Raw genomic sequence first — 19,514 nt, 5'->3', positions numbered from 1 at the left:
TTATACCCAGAAATGAATAATTTAAATTTTAAATAAATAAATTTTGTTAATTTATTAAATTTATTCTCAAGTAAGAAAGGCAACAAAATGGCAATATCATGCCATCATGCCTACAACTCTTGAAACTCCAACTACTCTACAGCCTCTGATGTGGTTTTTATATTATATTTGACACATACATATATTTGACACAAGCACATAGTAAGTGATTCTGTGCGGTTCCAGAATTTTTTGCAAGATTGTGTATTTTGGTGCCCAAAGCAGTAACGCCCGTGATCGTATTGCATTTGTCATCAAAGTAGAGCATTTCTGCCATCCTGTTCGCGGATATGGAACAGTGGATGTTGACGGCGTGTTTTCTTCCAGGATTTCTGAATGAGTCTGGGAAGTCGGTGGTGACCCTCCGTCTCCATGTGAACGTCAAAGTCAGCAACTGTGTGGAACCTGGGAGCAGTTTTAATGACCCTCAGTGTTCAGGCAAGGGAAAGTGCATCACACAGCCCACAAAGGTAAGAGTACCCAGATCGCAAGCACAAACGGAATAACAGCTAGGAACTTTGACTCCACATTTAGGTGGCTGCATCAACAGCAGTCGGTTGTCCTTAATCGACACATAAATGTCCAATGTATTGTCATATGAAATTGCAGCACTGTTTTTAAGAGTGAAAAGGAATGACCAATCCCCCATTAATTTCTGTGTATCCTCTTTACGTGAAAATATTTAACAGAATAGAAAGATTCTGGAGGAAAGAAAGATGACGGTTTGTTTTATAATGTACAGTAGTATGATCAGTGTTTTACTACCCACAGGCGTTGACATGTACCACAGAAACCGAGAGAAATTTAAAAAGCAATACTGTGCTATTTAAAAACAGCAGGTAATGCTGGTTACATATTACCAGTGTCAAGCTGGTACAAAGCTGTTTGTATATCTTAATTATTATGGAAAGGCAAAGAGAGTGAATAAGGATTCCAACTGGAGATTGCTCTGCACATTCAAAAATGTTATAATACAGCATTTTTAAAAAGAACAGTGAATCCAGGATTCTTTACACTTTCAAAATAAATCAAAGTCAAACATTCTAAAGCTACCAATGATGACATGAACATGTTCAAATTCCTTTACGTAGAGGTTAATATTGTTGCAGTGCTCCTAGGAAAACAAACATACTATTACACTGCACAAGAAATTGTACTTATATATTTTAAAAAAGATACAATTATAAATTCTACAGATTATGCACAAAACTAGCAATATATTCTGGAGGTAAGCAGCCTGGATATTGATTCACTGCATACCTACTTGCAGCATTGTATAAAATGATGAGGTCTGCAGAACAATAGTGTAGAATAAAAACATTCAAAGCAATAAATCTATGTTTTCAGAAATATTCACAAGGTAATACCTAAATCTATAGAGCTTTTCTCCATAGATTTTTCAAGTCCAACAAATACGAGTATGACCTATAATATTCAGTTAGTTGAATTCAAAATCTCAATGAAAATACGCACAGGTATATTTGCTGTGATACACAGCATATACAGCAGTAGGATGGATTTAGAGGCTTTAGTCCATAGTCCAAAAACTCTTTCTCATTTTGTATGCGGCAGTTTTTAAAATGTGTTTTATTTGCAGTATCATTATGAAAGGTGGGATAAAATGTGCTTGCTCTCTTCACTGTTTAAAAGTTTCAGCGAAGAGCTGTGAGGTAGCCTGGCTTGCACAGTAACACTCCTGCCAGCTCTGCTGTGCTACATTCTGTCACCAGAAGAAAGATTAATCGACTGCATTGGAGGTTATGTGTTTATACTGTATATTGTTTGTACAAATTGGTTCAATGCCTTTGTCTGATCTAATATATCTTGTTTAAAATAAATCTGCTTTCATCAATGCATTTTTTTAGTCTGTCCTGGTGAGAATCACAGCAGAAACTCACTTTTAGTTGCATAATCTTTCATCACGCTCAGAGAAATAGCTGGTTATTATTATTGGGGTCCTGAAAACATAATTAATAATACCTGAAAGAGTTTTTTTTTCTGGCCTGTGGGGTGCTTCATACTGTATGACAGTGTTAAACTATAAACGTTTTTTTCTTTGCTTTCAATGTTTCAGACTGCCTTCTACTGTGACTGTGAACAAGCGTATTCTGGAATCTTCTGCGAAGAGTTTGATGCCTGTTACGAGAATCTGTGTGAAAATAATGGATCCTGCATTGATCTGAGGCAAGGAGGAGATGGGAGAAACTTCACTTGCACCTGCCAACCAGGTGTGTAACAGAGTGCAGAGAGAGAGCTTTATTCTGAACATTTTCTTCTCTTTATCATGTTGGTATGTAACTAGGCTCTGCATTGATCAATCTTCAAGGTCCGCTGCAAGTTCAGCTACAGTACAAGCTCAGCTTCAATAGAGCTGCAATCTGCGATTATTGAATGTAGTAGCACAGCGATGTCTTAACTCATTCCAGAAAGGAATCCGTTTAGACAGCTAATAATACTGCGAAAGATCTAGATGCTGTACCGGTGAAACATAAGTGAGACAACACAGCAGGAGTGAATGAAGGCTATAAGATGCTGACGATGACACCCCAACTCTGTAGATCTCTGCACCTCTCAAAAATCTCTCCTTTAAGGTTTAATATTATAATTGTTTTGAATCAAAATTGTGTAGCTATTTTATACCCTCCTCGTTCTTCGTTGCCAACATTTTGTTTTTTTCTTAAATGCTTTTTACCAGAGCAGCTTACAAGAGTTACGTTTACCAATTCCTTTACCTACTGTACACATTTTGGTAACCATTTATACAGCTGGCTTCACTGCAGCAATTCTGCAATCAAATCTTATTAAAGGGTACAGTAGCAGAGTCACCACCTGGGACTGAACCCACAATCCATGAATAAGGTAGGTCAGTCTCTTTTCCAGCCATAAAGGCCTACGGATAACGGGGAGCAAGGGCAACCATTTTTCTTGACCATCCGACACTGGAAGTGGAGGTGATGTATGTCGGCATCACACTCCAGTCAGCCTATTACCCCCAGAAGGATTAACCCTCAGTACTTGTTTGGAAAGCAGGCTGAGTGGACCTGGGAGCCATCTGGAAGGAATTAGAACAAGCTACATTGCTTGCCCCTACCTGGGATTGAACCCAGGACCTTCCAGTCAGAAGTTAGACACCCTTGCTGTCTGAGCTATCAAGGCTTCAATCCTAGAATAAGGAGTTTTAGAATCTTGCACACTGCATCCCACACACCTTTCATGGGAAGATGTTACATGAGACATCCCCATTGCCAGTTGCAATTTTCCTTAGCTCTTCACTATGTAGCACACTTTAAGCTCCACGGTGCCTTGCAGAAGACTTAGCAGGAGTTAGCTAGGAGTTTGCAAAGTGTTCCATTTCACTAGGAATAACCTCAACTACCAATTAAGGTTAGGTCTCCATGCGCAGTGAGGAGTGACTAAGGGACAGCTGCAAAGGTGGAGATTGGGTGGAGGTGAAAAAGACAAATGCGGGGGAGAGAAGGAGTTTCTACATAGTATTTACCTTGAGTTAGTTTCGTAGTTGTGAGGAAATGATGTTAGGAATGATTAGGAATTAGTGGAGGTTGATGTTATACACTACAGGCTATAGGGCTCAACCAGCGCTTTTAGCAAGTGACTTTCTGGTTGAGCCACTGGACAGTTTTATTATACCTATAATAAGAAAGGTACTCTAATTTATTTTATCATGTCTCCTATATTGAGTTCACAAATTCCTAAAATTATTTTGACAAGGACCATTTGGGTAACTCAAGTGGTACAAGTGCTATCAAAATTAAACTGGTGCAAGGTGATGAACTGGTTTGCATTCGTCTCTAAACGCCTGGAAAGCCTCTGACCCTGTGATGAAGCCGCACTGCAAGACTAACGCTGGAAGGAGGGGCCTTTCCCTAGGGGTGGAAGAGCACATGTGTATCATTTTATTTTTGCTGGAGTGCAGCTGGATATTTTTATTTACATTGAGAAATACAGAAATGTTCTTTGCGGACATTAATCGTGGTTATTTTCATTCCAGACATTCATCTAGTGGCTAATATTAAACTAAAATTACATAATACAGCAGTGATTTAATTTCCACTGTTACAATAAAAGAAAAAGGAGGTCAGAATGTATTATAACTGTGAAGCTGACAGTCGTGAAATATGTGTTGATAAACTTTAAAGTATGGGTATTTGTATCATTTTAGGCATTAATTCTCATAGTAAAATTTTGCGTAGCCTCTTTTTTCCTGATCAGTAACATTACCACAACAAATGAACCTTGGATTTACTATTGGCGTGTTAATCAATCAAGACAAATTTAGACAACTAGAATGGCATCTCATTCAAAGCAAGCACTGGGATTAATCAGCCTTCTCTTCGGTGCTGATGACCGACTCCAGTATGACAAAGTGCTTGTAAGAATGACTTGAAAGGCTTCATCATTTATAACAGATATCCAAGAATCGAATCACTAAATAACTAGGTAATCTGAGTGGTGTGGTTTCCTGCCTGGTGTTGTGTATCTTGCGTGATCACTCTTCATTAACATTTGTGACAAACACTCAGCACAGTTCAGGCTAACATACAGTATCTCAGATGCAGAGAAGGGTGTTGTGTGAAGCTGTTCTGAAAGGGAGATATGAAGGGCAAATTTTTGTTGTATTTTGTAACGTTGAATGCAACAAATTTAAGCACCTGTATTCTTCTGGTAAATCCTGAAATTTTACCCATTGCTGTCATTTCAACAAGTCTAAACATGTAACCTGATGGTTTGATTGAAGAAGACTGGACTGTTATTCTCTAATTTCTTTTCAAATCGTATCAGAAATCTGGTCTGTACTGTATTTTTCTTAAGTGATGACAGTGATCAAAGCTGATATGTTTCTTCACCTAAGGGGATACTTACAGTGCTGGAAGCTGTGATTTTTGTGTTGTTGTTGATGATTCATGAGAATGTGAAAGTGAATAATTTGGGAGCTGGAGGCTTAGCCAGGGGGGACTTCTTGTAATTCGGGGAAACATAATACTGCCATCCTCTGTTTGACAGCTTCTGTTTGTCAAAAAATATAAAAAAATAATTTTCCTCAGAAATAAATTACAAGGGCATCTTATTCATTCTTCCTGCTGGGAGTGTCCTACTGCTCAAAGACAATGAGAAGAGGAATCACTTGGAATGGCTTCTACTGTAGTTCTTCTTTTTTAGCTCTAATTGTTTTGCACACCCACTGTAGTTATAATAGATGACTTTCTAAAGCACAGAGAATATGTTCTAAGCTGTATATCCAACAGTCACCTTTTCACTTTTTTAAGACTCTTTTCAGCTATTTTGTCTTACTTTTTCAAGATTCAGAAACCTACATGTACAGTAGTTGATCTTTAATCGAAATGCATGTGTCTTTGTCAGAACAGTAATTTTGTGCTGAGATTGTTTGTAGATCTACTGCAGGAGCTGCAAAGAAGCCCTGATAAAGAACAAGACTGGGCTCACTGATATTAAAGTGTGTCTACATAGAATGGTATGAAACCAGGAAAGTCACAATATGTCTGACTGGTCTCCATTTTTCACATTACACTTCTTAACATGTGTTTGAATAGAAAACAGTGAATAATGAATCTATTATAATATGTGAGGACATTCATTTGTTTAAGAAAGAGGTTTTTTTTATTCTTCCTCCCGGGGACTCTGGGCTCTGAATTTATAACTGCAAGGTTCTACTGTTGTACCATTGAGCAGGGTACTACACTTGGATTTGTACTCTTATTGATGGGTACACTCCAGATTCTCCATCGTAAATGAGAATTTATTTTCCAATGATGTATGTGTTTAAATGATAACAAGCAGGAGCAATGAAGACATCAGGGAAGTCTCACTACTCCAACAGCAGCTTGGCATCAGAGGGAAGATAGCAGCAGCTCTTACCAATACCACCACAAGTCCACAGGCACCACAAGAGCTGCCATTGTATGACAAACCAAGGATGACTTAGCTGGCTAGGACCTCAAATAACTCCAGGGGCTCTTGGCCAAATGTATGCAAAGGTATGGGGAATCCTAATCACGGACCCAGACCAGATCTGTAGCAGGAGGGTCAACCTGTTTTCTAAAAGTTTTCTTTTGGAACAAAACAAAACTCTGAATTTGCCAATTTTGGTTTTTCTTTTTATACTCCCCGATTCAGAATTGCCAGTTGTTTTCTATTCTGTCTTTCACTGAGTCCTGTGTGCCAGCAAGGCATGCACTTAGATTGTGAATGCTCTGTTCTGAAACGTGCTGTCAGATGAGCGAGCTTCATATTCACACTGTGAGCCTCACCGTGCCTACAGTAGAGTTAGTGTTGACAAGAGTGATGCAGCTCCCATAGGGATCACTGCTGGCAGCCAGATGACAGCCTGGCCGACTCAAGTCTGTCCTGAGATGCATCTCCAAAACTCCATTCTCAAATGGTGAAGATAGTCACACATGCAATGGTAATAAAGGGAGCCTTTTGTAATTACTTTTATTTTTTCAGTTGTTGAAACAGCCTCCGTTTTGTTGTATGTGCTCCTCCAAGGGCTCATAGGAAACGTTGTGGGAAATAACTTGGGGAGGCGTAATAAACGAGGCCTGTCTAGTCTCAGCTGGGAAGGTCCCAGTGGCTGCAGGCTTTCCAGTGAAGAGAACAGTCTCAGTCGTGTTCTGCATGCTCTGCCTTGTTTTCTCATGGGATTGACAAGGAGTCATATCATATCATATATTTTGTATGCTTCCATATTTTGTTAAAGGAACAGGAAAAGGTTCATTCTATGCTGAAAGGTAAAGAAAAAAAACACTATGTTTCAGCTATAGAGCCTTCTTCAGGTGTAATGTTTTTAGTTGCAGATGGAACATAGTATTTTCCTGCACCTCAAAGCTGATTTTAGATTTCACTAGTCTACAAAAAATAAATGTATGCATTAACACAGAAGATTGAGGAATCTCTTTCAAAGATTTTGCCAAGTTTTTTGTTTCACTGAATGTGGACAATATTGTATTATTGTCATGCCATTGATATGACAATTCTGAAGTGCACTATGGTGCAAAGCGTCTAAGTTGATTTGCAAATATCCTGGTAATTCCATGACTATTTAAAGAGCAGTAATTTAAGAAAACGATGTTCTCTTTTCTGTGCTTTTCGCTGATCTTAATTGAGTCTTACACTATATGACTAAATCCCCTTTGTGCAGATGGCATTATGAAAGAGCAAGAGACATCTAACAATGCAGCAACTCGATGTTCTGTAACACTAATAAGGTCTAATTGATCTGAACGAGTGTGATTGCTGTGAAGTCATTGCATACTGAAACAGCAGTAATTTAATTGTTATTAATTTCATGATGTATCTGATCAGAAGGTTTGTATTAGACATGCCATCTGACTAAGAAGGGAAGTGTTTTAGTGTATTTCAAAGGTTTCTTAGTTGCATTCACGATTTACTCAGTACAGTACAGTATGTTACTTAAGATAATGTAGCACCCAAATTAATTATTTAAATAATTCATTTCCCCTGAATTTAGGGATTTCTCTAGGTTCATAATAGCATACAGAGAGGGTACAAATCGAATTTTTATTTAGTTGTTCCTTATTATAATCACCTGTGTGTACAAATACTAGCCCTATATAATGAAATTATAATCTATAAGAGACCTTCACGTTTAAGTGCATGCAACAATTCATTGATTTCCGCTAAGAATAAGAGCTAAGAAGTGCATTAATCTGTCTTCCAGGGTACACAGGAAAGCGATGTCAGGCTTTAATCGATCACTGTATCTCCCAACCATGCAAGAATGGAGGCACCTGCTCCAGTAGTGTCAGTGGGTACAGCTGTCAATGCCCAGAAGGTAGGCACAAATAATGGCATAGATCTTGGTTGCTTCTGATGGCTTTTGGAAGGGTTATAAAATATGCAGTTATTAGCCATGTACTGTATAAATTACACCTTAGTATTTTGCATATGTATGCACAAAGAAGTATAAAATGTCTTTACACTTCAGGCTTAAATCCCCCTAGAAAGTAGAAATAGTTTGTTCAGGGATGAAGTAAATCCAGGCTAAAAACTGAAAAAGACCAATTTTAAATTACAGAGTTGCTGGCGTGCTCCCTTCAGCACATCACACTGTGCACTACTAGCAGTAAAAGCCTTCTCTTTAAAACAACACTTGCCACGGAAGGCTGATATTTGCTAAGGGTATTTTTTTGTGTTAAAGATAAAATCCGTATAGAAATTAACTCATGGGACATGAGGCAATTGTCAAGCCACTTACTTAATAATGCATCTGTGAGTGAATTATTAATTGGATGTAGAAGTGCATGGATGGGGCCATTTAATTTTAATTTGTTGCAGTCTTAAAAAAACAAAGTGTAAAACAATAGGGGGATAACTGTAGTGCACTTTAATTAGTATGTGGACTTCTTCAGGAACAACACTAAATATTTTATGAACTATGTAATGGTCACATTGCAATGGGGAAATAATTCCCAGCCCTACAAAAAAAATGCTCAACTTTGTTTGAAACCTGCTTTCAGAATTAGCAGCTTTAAAAAAAGTGAAAATAAGCATAATTCTGTATAAATATGATTCAGTGTAAAACAGAATTTTAACTCATTCTTGTCAACGGACATTTGAGTAACTAAAAAGCAGTCTCAAATCAAAACAATATTTATTCTTTATACTTAATATCAATTGCTTGGTGACAAATGCTGGCTGTGGTATATGGTTATGATCAGAAGGAAGCTTAACTGTTATATTTTACCTACACTTTGCCCAAAACAAAATAACAAGACAAAAATCAACTAGCAAATAAGCATGCTGCTTGAACTACAGTTTTACAAGGAAAGAACCATCCTCCAACATTCAGATTTCAAAAAATTCACCAGAAAGATCTCAAAATTGAATTTCTCAGAAAAAGTATATTTTTGAGCAATTATTAACAGGAAAAAAGGCCATTATGTGCTGTTTCAAGTTTTGGAAGTCAAATACTATACTGCAAAGACAGATTGAATCAAACTATAGTGGTCTGAGAGATGCATTTGTACCCGTGTACAATTGTTATACTTTGTTGAATAGACAGAGCTTGATTTATAACTATTATATTTTCTGTACTTTTCTATTTGTTTTGTTACTCCCTTGGGTCTCTGTAAAACCTGAAAAAAAAAAGTTAATTTGGTATCTTTTGTCATCTAAATCTTCACTGCTGTTCCTTTGTGTGAAAGCTATATTCCCCAGAGTGCTTTCTTTCCTATCTCCAACATTACGATTCAGCTGGTTGTACTGTAGCCGTTCTATATTTAGATCAAAGTAGAAAGAAAAAAAAGGGTTTTTGGTTCATTTTCTTTAAGGCCGTTATAAACTCTGATGTCCTTTCTTTTAAGTTGTGTCAGAGCTGGAAATAAGCACAAAGCAGTGACACTCTTGCTCGTGTGGATATCTGTTTTTTTTTATGTCTTTGGCAAACCTACAGTATGTATTGTCCTATACCGGTCAAGTCAAAGCTATACTGGATAACTTATTTTCATTGATCGGTCTGACATTTTTATTAGAAAGTGAGTTGTTATTCCCATACAAATTTAGTCCTTGTTTATAGACTTGGATTTGTTGGGTAAGATGCCTGAATTAAGGGTGCAACAGCATCATCCCCACCTTTCCTCAGGAATCCAGAACACTAACCACTTCGCTGGTCCATCCAGCCCTTCTCAGCAGAGACCTGGAAAAATCGTTATATTGTGGCTTTTAATGGCACAGGCTTGGGACTGCTGCTATGAGACATTGTGCATGTGTGAGGCAATAATTGGCAATAGCTGACCAAATTCTTCTGGACTACCAGCTCCCAGGAAATGTGAGAAACTATGTGTATTACCATTTCAGGAAGAGAGCCAGTCCGCCCATCACAGCCATTAAGGCCGATGCTTATTAAAATACAGGAATTGTTCAGCGGGGAAGGATGTACATTCCCTGCCAAAAAATGAAGATTTTTAGTTTTTAATGTGTTATTTTATTTTGAAAACCAGAGGTAACATAAATTTATTAAGTCTCTATTCCAGTAATACCTGCCAGACCAAACACACTTATTTTTTTATTAGGCTTTAGTCAGGCACTGCAGGTTCTGGGCAGATCTTTATAGCATTCAAAAAATAGCAATTACCCACTGTTGTTCCCTATTTCTGTAAGAACCCCCAGTCAAACGCATATACAGTACACTCTCAGTGACAAGCAGCTGATGTTTTGACTGAGACAGATTTCCATTATCTTAAGTAACCTAAGCAATTCCGTGATCTCAGGTCTGTTGAAATGTGGTGGATTGGCAGGATCAATCCCACCTGCCTTACCCCCATCACCAGCTCAACCAGAGGTGATGTTGCTAGAACTATGGGATGGGATCAGGCTGCCTAGTACCATGCACACCACACCATTTGTTCTTGCTGCTCAGGCCCAGCACTTGCATTGAGAAGGGGTTCCTAATATTTTGACCAGTGAGTGTATGACATCATGTGAGCAGAACCAGAGGTGATTATTCATTGTTCCCAAATCCTGGAATCAAAGTTACACTTCCCATTGTGACATCATATGTATAAGTTAGGGGACATATTAACTGCCCTCCACCCATCCTTTTAAAAAAAGGCAGTTCATTTATGTAATCTCATTACTTTCCTTATTTAGTCTTAGCAGCAGAACCCCTGGAGGCCATATTATCACCTCAACACCCTCCTGTTTGGCTCTGATTAGGCATCTACAGTGTCACAATCATTTGAAAGTAACTTAAATTATGCACAGTCACAGTCTATCTCGTTTGGCAGACATGCTCAATATGTCAGGTGGCTGCCCCTCATAAAATCGATTCAAGTTAAATAAAAAAGAAAGAAAATCATTCTTATTGTGTGTATTTCATATGCAAAGACATCTCAGCTAATGGAGTGGCAGTCTCTTGACAGTGAAGCACAATTTCAGAATCCCTCAAGGTTTAGCTATCAGCTGCTATGGGTTTTCTATAAAACATTAACTATAGCCAGTTCTACCAAACACACACAATGTGCAAAGAATCTGTGCTGTTTGCAATGAATATTGTAGACTCCTACTTTGTAGCCTACTTTTTGGTCTGGAAAGCAGAGCGGCGGTATTTCTAGTATCCATATGGCACAGTGAAGCTACAGTACTCTAAAAGGCAGAACACTATCATTTCACTGCAGCTCTCTCTGTAAATTCATTTTCTATGTTTGTTTTCTTGGAAGAATGTGCTAGGAGAACAGGCAGAGTCAGAACCAGGTGTGAAACAAAAACCAGTATTAAATGAGAGCTTTGAGGTGTCATAAATGACTTTAATGCGTGCAACAATAGAGGCAGAGGGTGACACAGAGGACGAAAGTGGTTGGGGGGGAGGGGGTATTATCAACAGTGATTTTCATAACAGGTATTTCTGTTCAAATGCCTATCATTTCCAAATACGCCACACTTAAATTGTCAGCTAGAGTTAATTGTATTGTTTTCTGTGTTAATGTTCATCAATATATATATACAGTAATTTGCTGGGCTTATGACCCTGCCAACACAAACTCAAATTATAACAGTACTCTTACTTATAAACATCAAGTAGCATGAACCAATAATAAATGGAAATTCTTCCATCTGGTTCTTTTAATGGCATGTAACATATACTGTACTGTATATCAGCAGAATCTGACCTGCATCATGTTTTCAAGAATGGAGCCTATATAATGGTTCTTGAGTTTTTCTGCAGGTACTGTATCTGACACCATGGCCATACAGTAAATGTTTGTTTTAGTTTCTGGATTCTTTTAAACTATGTGTGTTCCACATCTAGGAGATATTATTAAATTTGTTATTATACAGTAACTTGCTTTATTTAGTACTCTTCCGATGTTTGTTTCTCCTTGCGCTGGATAGAAATGTGTAGCTGTGTTTTCTCTGCTGCTGTTCAGGATTCCTGGGCTCAGCCTGTGAGCAGAAGATAGACCCCTGTGCCTCCTCCCCCTGTCAGAACAATGGTAGCTGCTACTCTGATGGACTATCCTACAGCTGTAACTGTGGTCCTGGATACACAGGGCCTACCTGTGCACAACTGATTGACTTCTGTGCCCTCAACCCCTGTGCTCATGGAATCTGCCGCAGTGTTGGGACGAGCTACAAATGCTTGTGCATTCCAGGTAGGTGCTCCCACGCCCTCTGGCAGCCCAGTACCTCAAACTGGCCGCTTGAGGCTGATTCATGAGACCAAGACAGGGTTTCCAGTCGCCATCTGGGAAAATTATGTCTCAACCAATTATAGCAAAGCACCAGCTGACACTGCCTGCCCAACCACAGTATGATACAGTACTGTATGTGCCTATTAACTTGGAGTGGTGGCCAACAATGTACTGTAATAAGAAGATAGTGTAGTAATTAGCCTTCTGAATTGTAGTAAATGTATTAATTATTGTAGTAGATCACATTTCTTAGTTTCTAGGTGGTTAGCTCTACTTTAGATTGCTTTGGCATTGTTTTTAATGCCATGGTTTTCCACAGTTTCATGTTGTCATACTTCATCATTCCGCTGTTTTTATATTACTGTAAATTTGCAGGGATTTATTGAGGTTTTCTTGACATTTGACATAATATACAGCAACCTTTATAGGGTTAATCATATTCTTTGATGTTTATAAGCAATCCAAATATAAATAATTGCATCTAATTCAATTATACTGGTAATTTATGGTGGATATTTGTTATTCTGTGATTTTTGAAAGGAAATGCACCATCAAGTTAAAGATATGAAATTTGTGATTGGCAGGTATAGTACATTGATGCCTGGGTTTAATCCAGGTTTTGCTGTACATTTCGTATTAAATGGTAGTAAATTTAATACTATATATATAGTAATTACAGGCTCCATATACACCATTTAAAATAACAAGAGGAATGTTATGTTATTGAAGAGCCAAAAATCACACCTTTCAGTTTCCTTAAAACATTGTTTTCCCACTGTTAAGTGAGTTCAGTTGCCTATGTTTACTCCATGAATTCAAAAACTAAAAAAAAATTGAAGTGTTAACAGGCTGTTATACTGTACATACGTTTTTGAAGCCCTGTGTCATCTTTTCTTCCATTTTCGTTACTCTGTTCAAATGTAAGTTTCACTGAATATTATTATTTGTGATCTGATGAAATTCAAGCTAGGCTTTGTTTTTAAGTCCTGCTCAGATGGGAGGTATATTTTAACGCTAAGCATGAAGATGCTGGTTTCAAATAAAGCATCTGCTCACTCAGTGGAGATAAAAACCTTTTTCCTCCTTTCCTAATATTCCCATTGGAGCCTCTGGAACTATTATGCGTGTTCAGAAATTCTAAGCAGAAGCAGCAGCAATAGAGAGATGAGAACCCTTTTGAATAAGACAATAACATCACCGTGAAATAAAACCTTATTAGCACCATATAAACTAAATTTGGACCAAAATTTGGTCACAGTACACATTCAGGGGTAATATGCACTAGTTATTGAGCTTTTGATTCAGTAGTAAATTTTAAGTTAATTTCATGGTATTTACTGAAGCACATAAGGAAGGTTACAAATAAGATAATGACATTTGTCCCTTGGTTACTACCAGTTTATGTATCTGTGGGACTCATTGAGTCATTTTCAAGGGAACTGGGGGAGTCTGCTTAAACACACTGAATTGGCCATTCCAAACACCAGCAAAACTTTGTAAACTGGCTGCTTATTCACATTCTGAATGATTCTGAATGGATTAATAGAAGAATATATCACTCGCTTTATACTAAAACAGTCTCACCATACATTGCATAGTGCAAAATCGTTTCTGTGGTTAAGGATCTGCGCCTGTGACTGGAAGGTTGCCGGTTCAAATCCTACGGCCGGCAGAGGAATCCCACTCTGTTGGGCCCCTGAGCAAGGCCCTTAACCCTAACTGCTCCAGGGGCGCCGTACAATGGCAGACCCTGCGCTCTGACCCCAAGCTTCTCTCCCTGTCTGTGTGTCTGTGTCTCCATGGAGAAAAGCTGGGGTATGCGAAAAGACGAATTCCTAATGCAAGAAATTGTATAGGGCTAATAAAGAAACACTGATATCTGATGTGTGGTGAGCGTTCTGGCGGACTATGGCTGCCGTCGCATCATCCAGGAGGATGCTGCACATTGGTGGTGGTGGAGGGGAGTCCCCATTACCTGTAAAGCGCTTTGAGTGGAGTGTCCAGAAAAGCGCTATATAAGTGTAAGCAATTATTATTATTATTATTATTATTATTATTATTATTATTATTATTTATGTGAATGAGACCTTAGATTTTAAACCTTGAGTGCTCTTAATTATTTTAATTACCACTTAGATGTATTTCGTGGTTGCTGAGTTAAATCTAAAGAAATATGGCACAACTTTATCATACTTTTTAGGATTGGAATAACCTTATGAAGTTCCCTCACAGTCTTCTCTGTTGAAGACTAAAGAAATTCTGTACCCTTAATCCATCAGCACACGACAATTATCTTCATAATGTTGATCTCTGTCCCCCAAAACAAAAGCATACTTAATTTCATTTAGACCACTTATTTTCTTGTATTTCTGTTTTAGAAAAATTAAAAGTATTAAAAATCTACATCTACCATACACTCAGACTTGTATTCAATTCTCAAGCTATCCACAATGAATACACTTGCTGTCTAAATTAATCTGCCTCCTCTATGATAACTAATTTGGATACCTTTTATAGCTGTTTATATGTCAATTTCAATGTTGCTGACAGGTTTTATTTAGATTTCTCACAAGATGCTTCATGTTATTTTCTACCACAAATTCAATTTGGGAGTGCTGGGTTTTTGAGAGGTACTGTATGAACTGTACACAAATTAGCATGAAGTTTCTATGGAGAGTTACTTTGTGTTTTGTAGATCGGGGAAGCTCATTGGGAAAATTGGCAATACAGTAGATACTTTTTCTGTTAATTCTGATAGGGGGATAAATGTTTTAAGTAGATTATTGTAGGTTCTAATAAAATTACTTAATTTAATTTTGGTAGTTCCTACCTTTAAACTTCAATCTTGATTTCAGTTTCATAATTCTAACCACTATTTCTGTGTTCTATAAAACACCTGAGTTGAAATTGTTGTCTGAAGACCTTCCTCTGAGCTGAGTGTTATAACTCAGATTGTCTTAGAATCTACTGAATGCATAAGTAATAAGTATTGATAATTAAAGATTTGGTTTTGCGTACAAGAGGTAGAGTTTTATGTAGTATTCCTATGGGCCGAAAGCCTCGTCCAAATATCAAAATCAGTAACACTGTTCAATAAATGGGCACTGAAATATTTGCTTAACATGGAGATTTAATAAGTCCATGGAGAGTTTCATATACTGTATGTGAATACTTGTTCTTGACTAATGCTGTTTACTCATGCATCAGATCAGAGAAGCTGAGGTATCATTTTATTTGACCTTTCAATGAAGGGTTCTTTAAGAATTAATCTGGCTGCCCTGTATGTAAATTAAGTTTTTTATTGTTATTATTAGTATGTTTTAAAGCAGAGAGATTGCTCAGATGATCTAAAATAACACTGTAAGCCAAACATTTTATTATCTTTTTATCATATTCTGGTGAATCACAGATCTTCTTGAAATTGCCTTTTGTCTGTGTGTGGACAGTAATTACACAAGAGCTCTGCATTCTTACATTGCCAATACATTACTAAATAAGAGATTTCTGTCAAGAAAATTTATACTGTGGTTCTCCTTTACCACAGTTTGGCAACGATACTGTATTATGTGCAGTGCAGTATAATACAGTACATGTACATCTGTTATGAAGAGTATTATTTTGGCCCTAATTTTCAGCTTCAGCTGCTGAATTTGTGCCAAAGCTGTATATCACAGCGATCAGTAATTGCACCCCAGTACTGAACTTTTAAAATAATTCCCATCCTTGCTTTTCTTACAGAGCCAGTTTTTCTGACCGAGTAAAATGCTATTTGATTTCATCATCATCAGATTAAACCCTGGCCTAACAGATGTACTGTATGTTTCTTTAGAGAAAAAATTACTTAAAATCCACGTGAAAGGACTGTCATTTTACACCATAGCAACTGTTATTTCTGTATTAAATCTTGAGGGAGTAATGTGCCTCCAACACCACAGGCTTGCATTTGACTAATGAGCCACTATAAAATAAATTGATCTCAATGGAGTGAATGATCTTTTCACGCCCATAGGTTTTTTTCAGATCTTTAAGAGTATCATCCTCAACTGAATGGAGTTCATAATGAATGTTCTGGAGAAAGGCAGCCATGAGTCTTTGGAGTCACCTGATCTAGGTTTTTTACACATAAGTACAGCATGCTTTGCTCAAGCCCCCGTAGACTTACCTCACTTTCGAAACAGCTACAATTTGGTTTGTTCCATCTACCTCATTTACATGAGCATGACGTCGTCCCTCAAGCCAGAAGATCATGACCTTAAATCTTCAGGCCTCTAACTCAGACCATTGCTTGTTGAGGTTTGTCTGCCTCTCCTTAAAGTTATGTAACATCAGTCACTGGTGGGCCAGGTGATCCTTGCAATAGCAACACATTATTAGATTCAAGGCAAATTATTCCATAGAATACAGCTATTTAAATCTGTATGATATGCAGCAATGTCATAATTCCTTCATTTGTCACCAAATACTGTATGTGACATGGATGTTTGAAAGTCACATTACAGTATGTTATAAGTCAGATTAATTCATTCGCAGATCTGCACATGTCTCTTCAATCAATGGTGTGTCCACCATGGGCTTAGAGCCCATGTCTGCCAGTGGCACACACTGGCCGTGATGTTGCTCATGGGTGTGCAACAAAAACAAGGATGTTAGATTGTAAATTGGAAATGAAAACCCTGACTTGCAACATGTGTCTACTTTCCTTGTCAGGGGTCAGAATCCATTTTAACAGAACTGTACGATTTATCTTGCAGACATTTAAAAAAGCATATCAGCGGTCACTCAAAGCTGCACAATCTTGATTTCAGTTTCATAATTCTGAAACACAGTGTTGTGATATAGAATACCTTGCTATTGAACTGCAAAATGTACCACACTCATAGAGTGTGTGGCTAGGCAGGATATTCGTCGCTGGTCTAGAAAATGTTTGTAAAGGGTCACACAATAGGAGCTGTGCAGCACATTAGAAATGATTATCCTTTTCCTTAAGCACAGACGTGTAATTGCATACTTTGTGATTATAGGAGCAAACTGCTTCTCTCGTGTGGGCATCAGATGAGTCATTTACACTTACTCTGCTTTTTTGAGTTTCATAACATTTAGATTGTGCTTGACAAAAACAAAAAATCAGAAAGAAAAATTAAAGCTTACGTGATTGTAAGATAAGCTGTTGGCAAGACAGACTGAAAAAGCTTGACTGAGGTAACTGCCCCTAGAGTATGACTCATTGAAAACTTGACTACCAGTACTCTTAGTCTATTCTGGACTATATGTTTATGCCAAAAACTAAATACAATAAAAAAACAAGACAGAATACTTTAAAACAAAAAGTTCCTCCAATCAGTTTATCTCACAAGCATGGATAGTTACTGTTGAGGTCTCCTATTTAGCCCCCAAAAATCTCTGATATAAATTTGTTGTGCCACAGAAGTTAGTAGCAGCCTTTACTACCACAGCTGTACTTGAGACAATTTGCTTTCTATGACACAAAATAGCTGGGAGGAGACCCTGGTTCTTGGGAGTGCTGAGAAATGGATACATTAAAGAATCATTGTAACTGAATGTAAAATCTGACCTTTATTACCAAGGAATATGATTTATAGTATATAAAAAATGTGATCTGCAATACTGTGTAGCCCCTTAGCAATATGTTTAAAGATAGATTAAATAATTAATAGATACTCTGATTTTTGTCTTGTCAGTAAGTGGTAACGTGTCACTGACAAAACCCCTCAAACACAAAATCAAGGGTTTTCATTTATGCATGAGAGGCAATGAAATGCAGCTCTGCACTTGTAGCTGACACTTTCCATTATGACCTTTCTATTAGTTCTGATCTGTGTGTTCCAAAATGACCTTTAATTCCAGCGCAGTAATGGGGCATTAGGGAGATTATATTAGCCTAAATTGTCATTGTCTCTGTTCACGTTGACTGGAATTGGAAGGAATGTGCTGCATATGATGGCCTTGTCTCACATCTCTCTAATTTGACGCTGTGTCTTATTGCAAGGCTATCTGTACTTTGAGACAAATTGCTTCCAGTTAAGGGTGGAAAGGCTTTCGAAGTTCCACCACGTCTCCAGCCTCCTTTCGTGTCCTTGTCTTTCATAACCCTCAGCCTGCTCCTCCACTAAAGTATCTGCTTTTGTTTCATTTAAGTTCCTCCGCATCGCACAGGCCGTACCAGGAAGAATTTTAAACAGTTTCAATTAGACTCAAGGACTGTGGAAAATACAGAACAGAAAGTTTGCACCCAGCTGGGAATCTGTTGTTTCTGGCTCTTATTGGACTGCCATGACAGCACTGGGCTATGAGAAATAAAGAGTGCCTGCCAGGAATATCAGCTACTGCTCTGTAAGGCATTCTGAAGTGGGGTCTGTAAGGACAAAACAGATGTTTACTCTGTAGAATTGTCACTTTCCACATTACCTGTCTGATTTTTCAAAGCATTCCCTGGTTTATGTCTCCATTTACTAGTTCACTCACTGTCAAAAGAAACCAGAGCAGATTAAAGGCCTCAGTAGGTGTCTATGGCCTCACAACATTACATAAAAGGAGATTCTTGCGCAGAATCTGAATTGTTTACTCAGAGATTGGTCATTTCTGCCATGTACAGAAACAGTCAGCCCTGTCTGCCATGTCCAATCAGATCTTTCGTCAACTTGGAGAAAAAAAAAAAGAAATGCAATCTGATTTAAAGAATTGTATGATGACAGTCCTTTAAAAAAAAATCCTTTGCAGGGGTTTCCAGTTTTGCCTGTTTTACAATTCAGAGTACAAACTTGAATAAAAAGAAAATGATTTTTATATGACAGCTGTGTGTTTTCTGAAGATGTAGAATAAGATCAATATACTGTATGCAGATCACAAATATCTGGAAATACTGTAGCTTGACACAATGTGTACATTCATTGCAATACTTACTAAAATGCAAGCATGCTCTTAAATATCCAGTCTTCTCCAAAAGACAGGAAGGTCTTTCAGGTCTTTCAGTGGATCTCAAGCCTACTGTCTTCACAAAATCACAAAAGATAAATCAGACAAATTAGAGCAGCTCTCCACAGGGAATAGTTTGGCATGGAGAAGTAACATGAAAACCACTTCCCTCCTTGTGAAAGTATAGATTATTTACAGTTTTTGTTTAATGTCTTGATTTCTACTGGAGATCACTGCAATTGAATCATTCTTTCCCAAAGAATTGCACTCCTATTATCAAGCCTGTTTTTCTGCTTCAAAAAACGTACCTTGCTTTCTTTGCTGAGGCCTGAGAACAGCCAAAGAGTGAATTTC

General features: G+C 37.8%; 1 protein-coding gene across 2 annotated transcripts in view; it reads left to right on the top strand.

Annotated features, from left to right (window-relative positions):
* dner (delta/notch-like EGF repeat containing) overlaps positions 1-19,514 on the top strand; it is a 70,578-nt gene that overhangs the window by 43,390 nt on the left and 7,674 nt on the right. The window contains exons 5-8 of one of the 2 annotated variants that reach the window (XM_088613018.1): positions 367-509; positions 2,114-2,267; positions 7,757-7,870; positions 11,964-12,188. In XM_088613018.1, coding sequence (XP_088469144.1) covers positions 367-509; positions 2,114-2,267; positions 7,757-7,870; positions 11,964-12,188 — 636 coding nt within the window. The remainder of the gene's footprint in view (positions 1-366; positions 510-2,113; positions 2,268-7,756; positions 7,871-11,963; positions 12,189-19,514) is intronic. The other variant, XM_088613029.1, reaches the window with a different exon arrangement.

The sequence above is a fragment of the Lepisosteus platostomus genome, chromosome 2 (assembly GCF_059453375.1).
Source record: "Lepisosteus platostomus isolate fLepPlt1 chromosome 2, fLepPlt1.hap1, whole genome shotgun sequence".
Lineage (NCBI taxonomy): Eukaryota > Metazoa > Chordata > Actinopteri > Semionotiformes > Lepisosteidae > Lepisosteus > Lepisosteus platostomus.
Note: the sequence above shows the minus strand (reverse complement) of the source record. Positions and strands in the feature narration are given on the sequence as shown.